Here is a 17,012-nt window from a genome sequence, read left to right on the forward strand (position 1 = left end):
CAGACTAGGCTGGGTGCTAGTTCATACTCATATTCTGCTTGTGCATCTGGTTGTGCAGCAGTCGTTCCTCTTGGCTCAGCTCTGTGCTGGGCAGACATGCTGAATGCACAATGTTTTACTGTTAGCGTTTCTTGTATTTTCTTCCTACACTGGATCACCTCATCCGTTGTATTCTAATATGGAATAAACCAATATTAGCTAGAAAAATGGTAATAAACAACAGAAAAAACAGTGACCCATGCTACGTTACCATTAATTGCTGACATTCGCTACCCTATGCACATACAGTTTTTGCTTGTCTCGCTTGGTAGCATATTCACAGAAGTGTTCCTCAGTGTTTTGTTTTAGTGTAGGCCCTTCTTTTGAAGGTGTCTAATGGAGGACTCACAAGTGTGCTGAAGCTTCTCTCCAAACTTTCTTTCATTATAAATGTAATTACATACAGAAGATATGAGTGTTACATAAAGTGAGGAAAAATCAAAATTCAAACATGACTGCATACAAAACCAATACACATCTGCTTCTGTTCTTGTACATAGATATATATTTTTTTCCTTCCCCCAAAAGTCACTTCACCTGTGAAAAACAGACTGCCATCATTTCCAGCAAACTTGAAGGCATGTATTGCAGTCCCATTTGAAGCCTTTGCTCCTTGATTTTAATTAAAAGTGCTGGCTCTGTGTCTTGCCTGGAAAGCTAAGGCAGCTTTGGTAATGAGACCCTAGCAGCTGCAACTGTTTGTGGAAAGTGGCAAAAGCCCACCCAGATGCAGCTGAGAGGATTAACACAAAATCTGAGGGTGTTTTCAGCTGCAGCTTCTCTTCAAGAAAAGAAGAGAAGGCACAGCTTGTTCCTGGTAGATTTCAGTCTACCCAGAAGTATTTTACTCTAAGGTAAAGTCTAGCCCCTCTGCGTCAAGGAACATTTTGGCACTGATTGCAGTGGGGCCAGGATATTGTTTCCTTCCCTTTTGCAACATTCCAGAGATTTATCTTTCTCTACGTGTCAATGAACAAATGAGTTCTTCAATATGAAAGGTAAAATGGAATATTTTTAACTGAACCATGCTTTCTGGGGTCACAAATACCAAATTGGATGCTTGTTACTCTATTATCAAGTTTCTTGGAAGGAAAATAGCACTGAGCAAGTCAGTGGCTCTGTGACAAAATGAATGCTTTTTAAAATTCCTTTCTACTTACAGAATTAAATGTTGTTTTCCTTTTATGTGTTATATGTGTCTATGTCATGTTATACATATGTTATATGTGTTATATAATAAGAAAGAAGCTTCCAAGCTAGTTATATTCATCTAGTTAAAAAAGGCTTTTCCCTTCCTTCTTCCTTGGAAAATGACTGTAACAAACAATTTCAAGGGCTTCCACTCTGTCTGTCTGAATAGTTTCCAGGTTAGAATTTACTGTCTAGAAAGAGAAGATTTCTGGGAGAAATGAAGACAGCCTCGACCAAACAATCTGACTCACCTCTCTAAAAAAAAACTTTTCAGAGAAAACCTGAACTGTCTTGTTCTTCATTCAAAACTGATATCTATCTTTGTTTCTTATAATTAGATGTTCTTTGATGAAAACATGATTATTTGCTAATATGGATTGTGGATTTATAATGTCCTTAAGTATGTAGCTGCGCTGTAAATGTTTGTTAATATAAGCTTCACCTATACTGCCATCCTATGCATAAGCCTAACACAAGACATGAAAATTTAAGTTAAGTTTCCATTCTGGACCAAGTTAAATAGTGAATTGGGTAGGGACATTCAGGTGTAGCTTAGGTACTGATGCCAGGGCCAAACCCCTATATATAATATTATATATTTTTTAAAAAAGCATAATAATTATGGATTTTTCAGGAAAAATAGAAAAAATATAAATGGAATGTAAACAGGAAGATTTAATGTTTGTGTGTTTCCCCTGCACCATTCAAATGCCTATAAAAAGCTGTACAATTACAGGAAATAAGCAGTGGAGCTCATTAAGAAGGCCTGCTGCAAAAGGTGATCAAGAGCAGGCAGAGGTAAAGAAAATTTACCACCATAATAGTCTTTAGTTTCACTGTTATTAAAGCTGCTGAGCATGTAGTGGTAAAATCGCTGGAATCATTTTGCTCATCTAATCAAACTGATAAGCAGCTGAAGTCATTCTGATGGACTCCTTTGTTATGCACAGATAGCTCCAAAATCCTGATTGCTTCCCAGATTTTAAAAGATACCGTCCTTCCCTTGAGAAACTAATTGACTGAAAGTAAGTATTTTAGTCTAGAGCTTGCTCTAAACTTCACTGAAGAATATGTGGTCAAGTGAGAGCTAATAAACTAAGCTGAATTTCTGGTGAAAACTTCCATTCCTTTTTGTCTTTTTGATACTGCCAGGTACGAAGATTTGTTATTGTCACTCCAGATGCCAAATGCCCTTATGGTGTTTGGTAATAATTTGACATAGTATGTGCTGACATCTTTGTGGATGATGATTATTTTATACATGTGGCTGTTCTCAATGAACAACGACATATGAAAACTCCCATTGTGACAGATTCATTTATTTAAATGTACTTAAGCAAAAGTTATCAAGTATATTTAAAACCAAATCTGCGGAGAGTTACAGTTATCAGCTTTTACACACAATATGCATAGATTTCATAGATTCTTTTATCAATAGGGTTAAAAGACGGCAGGCATTGCAAAGGATTTGTTTCATTAAAACCCGGACTCGCTTGCACTTGCTTCATCCACAAACTCTAAAACAGGGAGATTCTGATGTCCTTCCTTGAATCTGACGCTGTTGCCTCTGTTTGTGTTGACATACTTGTGTATCATGCTGTAATACTGCTCTTGTGAATTGAAGGTATACAAGATTGAAATCTTCCTCCAGTCTTCATTGCTGGGAGTCTGGAACGGTGCTGGGTCAGTGGCTTCGAAAAAGCACTTCGTATTTATTTCTGCCAGCTTGGTTGCATGCTCTTTAGCCTTAATCTCCCAGAGCTCCCTTTCCTTTTTTGAGTAAATTTTCCAGAACCTGAGCTGAAGATAGCTAACTGGGGAGTAACAATGGCTGACACATGTTGAAATCAGTGCCATAGTCATGATGCTGGATACCAGGATCCATCCTATCAGCTTGGAAAAGAGATAGATGCGTTAATGGTGGGTTTCATGGTCATATGTAGGAGTATAGAACTTAATATTGAAGCAGACATGAAAACTGTTAAAGATGTTCTGGAGTGCCTGTTAACAGTCTGCTTGCTCTGGGAAGAGGGGACCACATGTACACAATTCAGCAAGCCTTACAGAGCTTATGAACCCCTGAGCTGATTTTGTTGGATTGAGGATGAATATAAAAACAAAAAAAAAAAAAAGAAAGAAAAAAGAAAAAGAGCAGGTGGAGTGAAGTTCTTTCCTCAGTTATATCCAGCTTTCTTAACTTTAAAGGCAAGATACTGGCCAGCAGTTTCTGCAGTTGTGGTCAGGTTTACGGTACAGAGGGTGCAGAATCACCCTGTCTGCCTCTGGTGCTGCAAGTGAAAAAATGGTGTTTTATCTGCTCTGAGAAAGTAACTGCTCTCCCCGATGTCTGAGTCTGCAAAAAATAGCCAGTTGCCACAGTACACAAGAAAAGTTGGTTCCTGTATGTTTTGTAGGCAGGACACAGATTTGACTATTGAATATTGGAATTTGTTCTTGTTTTATACATGATTTTAACATCCTTAGACAAGTCACAGAGGCCCCACCTAAGGCAAATGTCCTAGTAGATGCTGGTCCCTCCAGTACCCAGTGGTACATAGCTGGAAGGTCCAGGCAGAGATCTCACAGTACTCCCTTTCACATCTGGCTGATTTTTTTTTTCAAGTGGAAAACATTGAGTGCTAAAGAAAAATGAGGTTTTTGGTTCTTAAAGTTTTTGGAAGTAGATCAGATATTAAAAATGATGGTCAGTAACAAAAATGCTCTCATACTTTCTCTGATTTGTTTGACTGGTTTGCTTCTTTTAGATTTCACTGTGGTATCAGTAACAGACAGTCTTGATTTTGCTCCTTTCTCTACCCTATCTGAATTAAATGATATAGAGTTTGCCCCATTTCAGTCTTTTTCTTGGAGCAGCAGCATGCTAAATATTTGATGAATCTAAACAGTTGTTTTTGTTTTAATAAGCATTTTTAGTAAAGAGGAAGTACTAAAATCCAAGTGATTATAATCTCATATAAACTTAACTCCCTTAACCAGACTTGATGTTTTCCTGAGAAAAAGTTGGTAAAACCTGATTTTTCTACTGGAATTAAGACAACAACCAAACAAAACTAGAAACAAAACTGGAGTGCTGCCAAAATCTGGGCATTTCATTTCACTCCAAACAAAAAAAAATCCACCCACAAATGCTATTTTTTTGATCATGCAGTTTGTCTTCAGCACAAGAACACTCTAACAAGATGTATACATATTTTAACTAAAGGGAGCTTCTAGGAAAGATGGGGAGAGACGTTTTAGTAGGGTCTGTAGTGATCCCACAAGGGGGAAGGGTATTAAACTGAAAGAGGGTAGATTTAGATTAGCTATTAGGAAGAAACTCTTCACTGTGAGGATGGTGAGGCACTGGCACAGGCTGCCCAGAGAAGCTGTGGATGCCCCATCCCTGGAAGTGTTCCAGGCCAGGCTGGATGGGGCTGTGAGCAACCTGGTCTAGTGGAAGGTGTCCCTGGCCACGGCAGGGGGGTTGCAACTAGATGACCTTTAAGGTCCCTTTCAACCCAAACCATTCTGGGATTCAATGATTCTAGTACACCAGTATGAAATTATTGATAGGTTCAAGTGCTGAGATTAATAGTCAAACAAACTGTCCTCATTAGTTTCACTTGCTGGTGCTCTGTTGCAAAGAGACATCAGTGTCCTGTCTATTTGTGACCTCAGCTTCCCCTCAGCTAATGTGTACTTACGGAAGTTTTTGGAATTTAGAGGGATAGAAATGTAAAAAGAGAAGAACTCACTCACTAAGTTAAATGAGAAGGAAACTTCCTGTGGAAAGTCCTGGTCTCTAGGCGGGTTCCCTGCCCAGCTTTGAAAGGGGTTTTGTAAATGGCAGTGCCAAACAATTGCCATGTAAACCCAGAAACTAGCACAAATATACACTTATTACCTTTCTGTTAGTGGTTTTTTTTTTTTGCTAATTGTATACTTTTGGTGCTTACATAGCATGAAAGGGAGGGGCTGTTGACAGCCCCAGCAGGCACCACCATACACAGAACAGCCAGGGTTGAAGCTCGTAGGGTGAAGAGTGGAGAGGCTTTACCTGAGACTGTGCCTTCAGGCTGAGGACTTCAGTCGATATGTTCTGTGATAATTTCTCATCACAGGGTATTTTGACCAGCAGCTTGTGGCACTCCTGTCCTTTGCCTTTACACATGAAGTTCCTTATCAGGCTGTTCCCACTGGCTGCACACTCGTAGAAGCTAGCTCTGAGCAGGGCCACCGCAATCCAGGTGAGGGGGGCCACCAAGGCTCTGGCTGTCACCATCAGCAGCACGAAGCAGTAGTGGGTGCAGGCTCCCCAGCGGTTGCAGCTGCAGCACTTCTCTGGAGAGCAGCTGCCTGTCAGCAGGCGCCATGTCCTGGTGTTCACCATGTAGCCAAGCAGAAAGAGGATGAAGGCAGGCACTATGAGGAAGACGCAGCCATACAGCATGTTCCCAGAATTGCAAGGACACTTGAACACCACAGACGAGAAGATGTGCTCACTGGCAGCTGTCAGCAGGGACACAGTGCTGTAACCCAGAACAGTCTGGTGGCGGATGCAGAAATCCAGCACCCAGTGTAACTTATCCATTTTCTGTGTCCCCTTACTTTGAGGAGAGCAAAATTTCAGTCAGAAAAGGAATAGAGGAAGACAAGTGTCCTGAAGCTCCCACGACTTAGAGAAGCTCATGAAGCTTTCAGTTTCTGTTGGTGGTGACGTAAAGAGGCATAGAAGCAGCTCTCGGAGGAAACAGAAGAGCACAAGCCCACTGCAGAGTATCAAGGTCATGTGGAGACCACGGTCGAAACTCAGCCCAGTAATCTACATCAAAACAACAATGATCTATCTTTGTTTCTATAAAAATAGATTGTCTGCACATGCATTGCAAGTACTAATGGCTTAAACTTCATCATCATCTTTTCAGTGAGGCAACAGATTCAAAGTGTGAATAAAATTTGAGAAATCTATCCAGGACCATGTACAGTTTTCTATCCTGCCTTATTATTGGCAATACAACATGGCTTGTTCCCTTATGGAAGAAAGTTCAACTATAATAATGTTTTTTTCAAGCTAAGAAATTAATCTTTTTAAAGCAGTTAGAGCAAATTAGGCAGTACGCGCATAGCAATGGCCCAGCAAGTGGTTTCCACTGAAGCTCCAACTACCAGAGTATCATTTGCCAGGAACCAGACTTTGGACTTCCTTCTCCGTAGTAGGTGGTGGCAGCTTTGTAGCCCCCCCCCCAAAATCCCACTCGTAAACCAGCAGAAACTAAGCAGATGGCATGAAGTGGAAAAATGATGGAAATGTATTGCATAATGAAGAAAAAGAAATCTGGAAGGGATTTCTGGGCTTGGAAGACTGGGCTGCATATGAAAACATTTGTTCCCAGAGACCCCAGGTTTCATTCACACTCTGAGGGAGTTCATCCAGGCTCCTAGCTAAGGTTTGTCTTGTCTAAATCCAGATGAGGTGAACTGGCGCTTAGAATTAAGGAAGTTGAAGCTTTGTGTTTGCTGGTAGCCATGTAGCTGAAGATCTCTGAGGCAATGTAGGCAGTGTGGTAGTTCACTGTCATCATATCCTTGGTGACACCCAGATGAGCTGCCAGCCAAGGATGGTGGTCACCGTTGTCTCCTCTGCTGCAGCCGCTTATCTCTGATTTTAGTCAAAATTACCTGCCTCTTGCATGACCTGGGAGCTCACTGGGTGGATCAGCAATATGATTTCATCCTGATCAGATTTGAAATGCTATAATTTACACTGCACTGATTCTTCCTGGGCATTATCACTGCACAGAGGTTAACCACAAAGCCAGAGCCTCACCCCAGGCTCAGGGAAACATTGCCTCCAGCTGGGCCAGCCTGATTTTTGTACTGGCTACTTCAGGCAAGACAGCAAGGTATGATGCTGCTAGACTCCATGCCATACTTGGGGCTGCAGGAACCAAGCACAGTGGCTTGTCAAAACTCTGTGAGAGCCTAAATTGCTTTCAATGAACTTTGGGGGTCATTTAAACATTCCAAGAAGGGTCCTTGCAGCTCTTTGGTCAGTGAGTAGGTGGCACAGAGATGCCAGAATAGTCAGCGCTGGTGTGGCTGCCCATTGGGCTTGCACCAGACGTTCTGTGCTCAGCACTGAGCTCCTGCTGCTGCTGCAGGCAAAAACATGCCACTAACTTAAATGTTTGCCTTGGTCTGAAGGAGAATTTGCTTTGTTATTAAGCAACAGTGTATAATAAAGACATAAAACCAAAAGGGACATAAAACTAGTGAGAGTAAATCAGACTGAAGGCTGAGTTAGTCTGGTCACCTCTTGGTTACAGCGGATAGCTAAGGAGGAGCACGGGGACAGGGAAAGCAAGCTCAGGAATGCACTCGCACCCTGTGAATCTGCATTTCAGGGATCTCTGCATCTAGCATCTCCTGAGGTGTATCTTCTGTAAATTTGTCTGGCTTCAGTTTTAACCCATGCAGATTTTTCAGCATCCAAAATACTGTACAAAATACTTCATTCAAACCTGACACCAGCCCATTCGATGCTCCCAGGTTCTGGAAGTGGAAGAGATAAAACACTGGATCCTTACCTGGTACCTTCATCAACTCATGATCTTGTGCACCTTCATTATAGCCCCCTCTTTTCCAGGCTGAGGAGCTTGTAATGTAGGGCTTTCCTTATCTGATGTATACCTTTGAATATATATATATTTTTTTAAATCCATGTCACCACCTGAACCATTCTGTAGGATTCAGGTATCATTTTTCACATGAGGGGAAATGGAGGGTATGCTAGATTTGTAGTGCATTGAAGGTGCAGCTGAATCCTGGTTTGCTACAATGGCATACTGACATGACTTTATTTTCTATTTCCTTGTAATCATTTCTAGAACTTTAACTGCTTTCTGATCATCTGTGAAGCACGGAGTCGATACTTCAGTGAGCTATGTATTATAACAAAAAAACTCTCAGTCCTGAGGGGTAATCCCAGTCGGATCTGAGTCTGTCAGTGTCAGGACTTGATTTCAGTTCAAACACCACTCCTTCTAGGCCGAATTCGATCCGCCATTTTCCTTTCTGGTTGGGCAGTCTACGAAAATGTATCTGCAGCTCTTTAAAGCAGAGGTTAGTTTTAAAATATCCAGAATAACTTTGTTTACTGGCAAATATCGTTACTTTGATTTTCACCTAGAGACTGCTAGAGGCAACGGTTAGTGTACCCTGAAGCCAGAATATACCATGTCTGGAAAAGTCTCAGCGGGTGTGGGGATGGCAGCAGGAACAGCAGCGAGGCCGGGATGGGGGCTGCTCCAGGAGCCACCGCTTTAACGAGGGAGCCTGACCACCTGGAGCAGGTGATGGCCGCACTGGGGAAAGAGTGCCGCCAAGAAGCCCTGCTACTTCTCCTTTGGAGCCCGATTTTAGCAGTGTTTTGTTTATCTGTCATAAAATACGATTTCAGGAACACCCTTCCTGGGAAAGGGAGGTGAGCGCTGTGTGAAAAAGGATTAACCCTCGCCTCCACGCAAACATGTTTCCAGTAAATACTGGCAGGCGGAGGTGGGAGAGGGAGGAGAGACCACCCCGGCTGGGAAGCAGCGGAGCAGCAGTGCTGGGAGCCGAGCGGGGCCCTGCCGTGGCCCGGGCGGGCGCGGCCTGCGGGCGGCCCCGGGAGCCGGGCGGGAGCCGGGGGCGGGGCGGGCCGGGGCAGTGCGGGGCCTTGTCCGCCCGGGGCGGCTCATCCCTGCCCGCTGAGCTACCCCTTGGCTCACCCCAGCAGCTGTAAAGCATTGACTGGAGAGTGTTCAGAAAAATAAGTTTCCTGTTAAACAACCCAGAACTCCCATGTAACGGTAGTTTCTGCACTGATTTGCGCTGATTTTCATGCCTTCCAAGGGGTGTGTGTGAAAGCAATGCCAGGGTGACAAAGATGGACATTTTTAGAACAAAATGATTGTTATTTGAAACATCTTTTCATTTTGAAATATACTTTATTTAAATGAAGGGGTCAGCTGAAAACAAACTGACCCTAATATTTTACCAAGTTTCTCCTTGATGTTTTAATTTCTATCCTTTTATTTGCAGCGGAGTGAATCTCAAACGCTGCCTAGGCAGAAAGAGCTGCAGTTGAACTAGTCCTGTGGTTGCCTCAGACGCGTAATGCTGGTCTGAAAAGCGGCGTGTGTCTGTGTGTAGGTCCGGTCAATGGAGGCTCCTCCAGTGCTTACTGAGTAGATCTTGTTTTACTCATGTTAGTAAGCGCTTCCAATAAGTTGCTTATTTTTTTTTCTTTTGCTGAGACATTTGCTATTAGCTCGGAATAGCAAAAAACTGGTTTTGTTTTTACACGAATCATTCCATTTCTAGCTGCTTTGACCAAGGCCCATCCTGTCCCAAATTCCTGTCATGAGTCTTATCAAGAGCAGCTTCCTCTTCACATGATTAATCTAAGATGTTGTGCATCCACGGGTGCGATGGGAAAGAGCACCGTGGCACTGGTTTCCTTCTCATAACAACTGGACTTGCTTCTTCAGGTTAAAGAGTTGTAAGCTGCATTTCTCAGTACTCAGTTCAGAAAGACATGGAAAAGTCTTTCTTATTCTAGGAAAATTCTTGTAATGCCTTTTGTTTCATTGCAGGTGAAATTAATGCTTAACTAGTGGGGGTCTTGTCTGCAAGCAGATCTGCACCTACCCTCCAGGTGGACTGACCTCCCCTGGAGGCCCATTACTTCAGTTTGTGAAACCGGGGAAGTTATTCTGACTTTACGATTGAACCAGTCTTCTTACATGTTTGTGGAGTGTCACACAGCTCAGTGGCACCACATAAATCATTAATAATACTAATACTTGGCAGAGCAGCAGCCTGAGAAGTAGCACGGTGACTGGGCATGCACAGCTTACAAGCATTTGTGTACATTATACTGCTATTTTAAGGCATTACATTTATTAGAAGTTTTTGGCTGAAAACAGATTTTAGTGGGTAGGCAGGATCCAGGGCTGCAAAACCAAGTGTAGCTCTGAAGGAGGCTCTGGTGAGTGAGCTCTGGTACAGACTCACACAAGCCGTTGCACTATTTTCTCTTGCTGTTATTTACTGCTGCTCTTTTAACAGTACAGATCCACTGCAGGTCTCATTTCTGTATGAGGAGCGTCCTATAACCCAGTCCAAGTGTCCTACAGCAACCAGCAGTGTGAGTGCTTTACTGTTCAGCCTACGCTAAGCTACAATCAGTATGTGCCATAAAGTAGTCTGCGGAATTCTTAAGTGTTGGCTGTGGATTAAGTGAAAAATCTTTGCTGAGTTTATAAGAAAATATATGGTATTTTCATAGGATTATAAAGGTAGAAATTGTCAGGTTTTATGATGAAATTAAGGAGCCCTAGTGAGGCAGATTATAGAGTTAACTCATTTGTTACCAGGTAAATTACCCTGTGTAGTCAACTAGTCAGTTCCTACAAAACAAAGTTCAGTCTTTTCCATTTACTGTGGAAAATGAAATGCCATAAAATTATTTGCAAATTTAAGCACATTAAACCCAAAATATTTCTATGCTGTTATTATAAATGTTCTGTATTCCACGTGTCCTTGCTTTCTTCAGGTTACACCGTTGCATCTTGCTGTCTTGGAATTGCTGAATGGCTGAGATTTGATTTGGTTTGACTCCTCCTGTGTGTGTGTATGTGTGTGTGTGCGTGGCTGCATGTGCATGTGTGTGGCTTAATGCTGCCTGATCATGTACGCTACAAAATATGCTGCATAATTTTAATTCCATTAATCCTTCTTCTTTTTAAACTTTAACTAGTTCTTCAGCTCATGGTAGTATGGCCCTTTCCCCCATCTCTAGTTTCCCATCCTGGGCTCCTTTGCTGCCCAAATTTTGTTACTTAAAGGATTTTTTTCTAACAGTAAGGCAGTGCAAGAGCTGAGACCCTATCAATTTCAAAGCTGTCCACATGCAGCTGTCTTAGTTATGACAATAAATTCACAGCCTTCTCTGGGCAAAATCAGGGGAGCAAGTTAAGAATGAAAAAAAGAAACCTACTGAATATTCCTGTGAAGGGATGCCTGTCACTTCTTCTGCACTACTTTGTCAAAGGAAATGATGGGTGACTAGGTTTCACTGCAGATTTTCAACCTTTCTCTCACCAAAGAGCCTACATGTTATACTAGATATAGCATATAATTCAAATTTATTCTGCATTTCTCTCTGCAGGATAAACATTCATCCTGCTCTTTATTCAGCAATGATGACCACAATGGAGATCTAGTAATGTTCTTAGTCTCCTGTAACTGGGTTTTGTTCTTAGAGAACTGAAAAGTTCCTGGCTTCTGGTCCTCAATCTCATTTGCTCATACAGTTTTTCTAGGCAATCTTACTCCTTGCCTGCAGAAGGTGTTTCAGCGTACCAGAAATGTATGAGCTGTGTCAGGCTATGGTAGCTACGTATGGCTTGTATTAGAGGCTGAACTCTATTACACTCAACAGCACTTGGGTGTGCAGTTTCAGTACTTACCTTTTATATGCAGCTGGTCCTGCTGTCAGCCTGTCCTGCCATTTGGGAGAATCTATGACATTGTAAGGAGCAGAAAGTTTTGTTTTTTTCTTGATAGGAAGACATGATTCAAAAGGAAAGAATGACAGGTGGGACACAAGGAGAAAGCATTTTCAGTTGCCTACTATTTTGTGTTAGCAGTAAGTTTCCAAGTCTCTGGGTCTACCCTCATTTATTCTGTAATGCTCAAATACTTCACCATCCTTATCATTTTATTTGCAAGGCATTTGCAGCTGTAAGTATTTTGTAGCATTATTGAACATCTTCTGTATTGCTTTACCTTACATAAAGGCAGAGTTATTTAAGCATCCTTCCAGGGACTGTGGTCCTCTGCCCATTTTCCCATTGCTAGCAGTCTGCAGTTGAGTCCACAAGAGGAAACTTCATGAGGCATACAAGACTGTGTTTACCAGTTCACCACTTGTGCTGTCAGAGCCAGCTCCTCCACACAGCTTATTGAAGCAACGTTCTGTGGAGCCTTGGGCCCTCTGAGGCAGGGTAAAATATATGACATTTTAAGGCTGATACATTGCATGCTGTTCACCACGCACTGGGGAAATGGGATCTCATCGCTGCCAATGGGTCAGTCACAGTCACCTTAATTACCTGACAAACTTAATAAATGAAAGAATACAATTACTTGATCAAAATTGATTGCTTGAAAAAAAGGGTTATGCCATATAAAAAAAGACAAGCATGAGATAAGTGATTATAGTCCTAATCTATAACTATCAGTTAAGATCTACTATAACTGTTTTGGCATTTTCACTAGGGTATGAAGCAACTTGGCCTTACTTAGCATGTCCTGAGGAGTTCAGCTCCTCATCCTAAAGATAGTCCTGTTCTTTAGGGAGAAAAAGAAATGTATATGCTGATCACCTACTCTTTTGCCACAGGCTGAATTAAACTTACTCTTACAGCGGTGTGACATTATAGGGAATTTTCCTCACCCCATCCTCCTCAGGTTTCCTTTGTTGGCATTTCCTGAAGGCAGATCCACCAGGCCCATCTTTCCTGGCATTCCTAGCTTCCTGTGTTACAACCTTTATGAAGACGAAGTGGAAAACTAGGGATTTTATACTCAGGATTTTAGAATGATTCCAACTCCTTGAAGATTGCCTTTCAGCTGGTGGTAGGTACATAGCTAGGCTGACTGTGTAATGTTCGGAGTGAAAGTACTTACTGGTGTAAAAAAGGTATGGTAATATTTTGGGACAGTCACAAATTCATATATCCTTTTGCTATGGATTATTGTTCATGGTAGCATAGCCCTGGGAGTTGGAGAACAGCTTTCCTCTTGATTGTCCCAGCATCAGTCAGGAGTGAAACCAGTAAAGACTTGTGTCCAAAACCACCAGTGACAAAGGGGAAGCCTTACACAATAACACATTTCAAATGCTAAACTGTTTTTCTCTGAGTCAAATGCTGTCGTCTTTTATCAGGCCTGAGGAACCTGTCAGGAGATGTGGCATCTGGGGGAAATGCTACACATGCATTTAGCTGAAGGAATGACTAGATAACACTGGGGTAAAATGGCAAACAGGATAACAGGACTGGGATTTCCTCACAAAGGCATGTGCCTGTGCCACTGCTCATTGCCTACAGCAGGCCTATGGATGAGGAAAAAGCGAGTGCCCCTTGCTGAGGTGGCAATGCCCAGCTGTACTGTTGCAGTGGGATACACTGCATATACCATGGCTCCATATACCATGGAGGACATACATACTGGATCCCATCCTGTCAGATGACTGAATGTGGTACAACTCACGCGTAGTATGCTTGACACATGCCAACCCTTCTGGGTGTACGCTGTGCAGGTGGACACCAGTACACTGCTGCCTGCCCATATGTCAAAGGCTCTTAGAAAAAAAGGAAGCTGGGAGTGGGCTGCCACCACTGTGACAAGTCTCAGAGACCCTGCTGGATGCTCTTCCCCAAGGGTCTCTCATACCCAGAGCAGGCTACCAGCTAGACAAATGGTAGTCACAGCCCATTCCTCATGGCTATCTTTCCTAGGGGACCTCACAGTGCTTTCCTTTCTATGACTGGTGAATATCGCAGCCCAGATGGATGGGGCTGCATGTTGGGCAGCCCCGAGTTAGGTGCTGAGCTGAAGAGCTCTGAAGTCCAAGAGCACCTCACACCTACAAGTTAAAGCTTACCTGAGAACAGATGAGAAGAACACAGCTTTCACAGCATCACTAAGGCCCAGGGGGACTACTAGGATCTCGTTGTTAGTCTTCAGTATCGTGAGGATTCCCACAGTAACTCTGGTAGCATTGCAGGCATTCTTGTGGAGAGCATGGACATATAAAGGCATGCTGACAGCATCTCTCCTAATTTTCTGCCTTTTAGAACTTGACTGACAACAGATCTGTGGGATTTAACTGCATAATTCCATTACCACAAGAACATTACTACCACAATGCATAGTTTTCATTGTTCTCTTGCTATATTTATGAACAGGAATTAGAAGTAGAGAGGATATAGCCTTGTATATATGGATTCATGTGTTCCTTAGTATCTCATGACCACTGCAGTCATGTTCAGTTTCACTGAAATCTGAAGATGAAATCTAAATTCTCATGAAATTATTAGTTTTCCTATTAACTTAAATGGCTGCAGCCACTCTAGTGTGGAGTAGCAAACCAAGGCACACGCAAATTTAGTCACCCATCTGTATTACGTTATTATCAGGAGAAAAACTGATGCCAGCTTTGAGGAAGACCCAGTGATAAACCTGTTTTTCAGACTATTTTTCAGAATGCATTTATATATTGTGTAGTTAGGTCCAGTTCTCCTGCCTGTCTCAAGCAGGCAGCAACTATATTCCTTCCTTGAAAGGGTGCTGGGCTCTTTCTTTGAAGTGCTTTGACATTATTTGTTTGAAGGTTGAATTCGTTTAGAAATCAGTCTCTGTACTGATGACAGTATGGACATAACCAGCACTGGATCACACAAGCCTCCCGCTGCAGAGTGCTCCTGGAGTCAACTGCCAAGAAAAGGCAGAAAATAAAATCCTGGCTTCATTAGCTGAGTCTGACTTACCAGCTTGAAGGTACCCTACTGAATTTTAACAGAGTAGCCAGAGAAAAGGGATTAGACAAAGGTATGTTTGATCCCAACTAAGATTTTTGCAGACCAAATGAATGTAAACGTAATGTCCCAGTGCAGAAATAGAGCTGTTTTCCAAATACTATATGCTTTCAAACACTGAGAAAAAACTTTTCATCTGTGGAAAATACATAGGCCGACAGAAGAATTTGATCTATTTCAGACACATAATCCTTCAGAATAAGCTTTGATCTTACAAGTTTTAAGAAATGAGGTAATGTGCTCCATTCCCTTTGCTTCCTTTATCACAATGATGTATATAACACAGCCAATTTTTAGCTGGACTCGAAAAATCATCAAAAAAATCTAAGAACCAGATTGCACACTCAAACATATACACCGCTACCTGTGGGATGAATTGCCATTCACTTCGTTCAGAATACATTGAACTAACTTTAGACTAATTTAGACTGCAGCTCTGAAATAAAGCATGCGTGACTGAACCTCAGCTATTGAAGAGAAGTTGAGTGAAGTCAGCAGGGGTCTCAGATGAATACAAGAACCCATCCACATACACCCAGTTGTAGGATAACCATCTTTTCCTGTGGCCAGAGATGCAGCAAATTAACATTTTTAGAAACCAGAAAGCAGCAGAACAAGAATGGGAGCAGAGGCATGTGCCTGTCCTGGTTTTGGCTGGTGGTACTTAGTTGCAGACTGGCATTAAATCACAAGTGCCGGAAACACTTCAGTATTGTGACTCCATGTAAATAGGGAGTGAAAGATAATTTCACTACTGGGCACCATACAGTGACATTTCAAAGCCGTTCAGTATACCCAATCCAGATGAAACTAGTGCCAAGTGTCCCTGCCACAGAGCCCACTGAGACTGCTTCTCTCCTGCATTTCAGATAAAGAACACAAAGGTGAGGACAGCATCCTCTCCTGTCAGCAAACATTAAAGAACACCAATCTTCTCCAGCCCTCCCACCAGCCATTAGGGCTACATGGGTTGATCCCATACCTGCTATTCCTCACCACACTTCCTAGTACAGCAAGGGCAGCTCAGATTTTTCAGTGTATGCTGCCATCTGAGACCTTCAACTGTTTCTTCATTGTGACACAGACACACCCAACAGCCTGAGCTGCTGGTTGCTGATGGCATGCAACCATCTGTTCTTCCATTTGCTTCTGATTCCATTAAAAACGATGATCTTTGATAAGGAATGAGAAGGACAAATGAGAATGGAAGCGAACATTGGAAACAAAACTTATATGACCATTGCAGAGGGACTTTTTAAAGGCTCTGGCCTGGAAAAGAATAAGAAAATGCGCAAGATTCTTTTCGTATCTGAAATACACTCAGCTTACAAAGCATACAATTACGGCTTCATTGCTAGTTGAAGCAAACATTAGTTGCCCTATCTGAATTAGCTACATCTGTGTAAGTGGAGTTCAGAGTGGCCAGTAATGACAGCCATATGCAGGTAACTCGTAAATCTTTAACAGAAAGGTATCAGCAGCTGCAAACCAAGCACAGGCAGGAAAAACCTTGGATTCCCGCTTCATGCTGAAATGGGTCTGGTCTCCCATTCAGGAGGACAGAGTGGTACATTTCATTTCCTTCCCCTCCACCACTGCATGTACGCTATTTGTTTGAATGCTGGTTTGCTTTAAAAGCTGCTTTAAGATCTGGTTGTGAACATGGACAGCTCTTGCAACCACGTCTTAACCCTTTGTGTTGCTGTAACGGTGCAGAGGAGTATAGTGTAAATGAGAGCTAAGGTGCACAACCATACCTTACTTCCCAACCTCTGTAATTCTGCAGTTTCATTTGACAGTCACACAAATCCAGTGCTAGAATTCAGATGCCACACTACAAAGCAGACCAAGAAATGCAGGTATTTCTCAAAAGCCTTCTACACTATAGGTTGGCTTTCTATATAGCTGACTGTTCAAAGCAATAGCAAATTGACACAGGGTAAATGTGCATAGACATGAAATAAAGTGAAATGTTTGTATTAACTCCACTGTTGACATTACCCTGATAAAGGCTAAAAGCTACAACAGGTCTTTATTTTCCTGAAGGTTCATAGGCTCACAGAGGACATGGAGATACAAGCACAGGTTATTTACTTATAGGGCATAATGACTCTCTGGATTACCCTGGGGCAA

At 42.3% G+C, this 17,012-nt stretch overlaps 1 protein-coding gene across 1 annotated transcript; it reads right to left on the bottom strand.

The window, feature by feature from the left end:
- Positions 1 to 2,656: 2,656 nt before the first annotated feature.
- Positions 2,657 to 5,927, bottom strand: CALHM6 (calcium homeostasis modulator family member 6). The gene is made up of 2 exons (XM_056344657.1): positions 5,288 to 5,927; positions 2,657 to 3,123 (listed from the first exon to the last, which is right to left on the bottom strand). Exons 1-2 carry the CDS (start codon positions 5,819 to 5,821, stop codon positions 2,707 to 2,709), a joined length of 951 nt encoding a protein of 316 aa, XP_056200632.1. The 5' UTR covers positions 5,822 to 5,927; the 3' UTR covers positions 2,657 to 2,706.
- Between the last annotated feature and the right edge of the window lie 11,085 nt (positions 5,928 to 17,012).

The sequence above is a fragment of the Falco biarmicus genome, chromosome 6 (assembly GCF_023638135.1).
Source record: "Falco biarmicus isolate bFalBia1 chromosome 6, bFalBia1.pri, whole genome shotgun sequence".
NCBI lineage: Eukaryota > Metazoa > Chordata > Aves > Falconiformes > Falconidae > Falco > Falco biarmicus.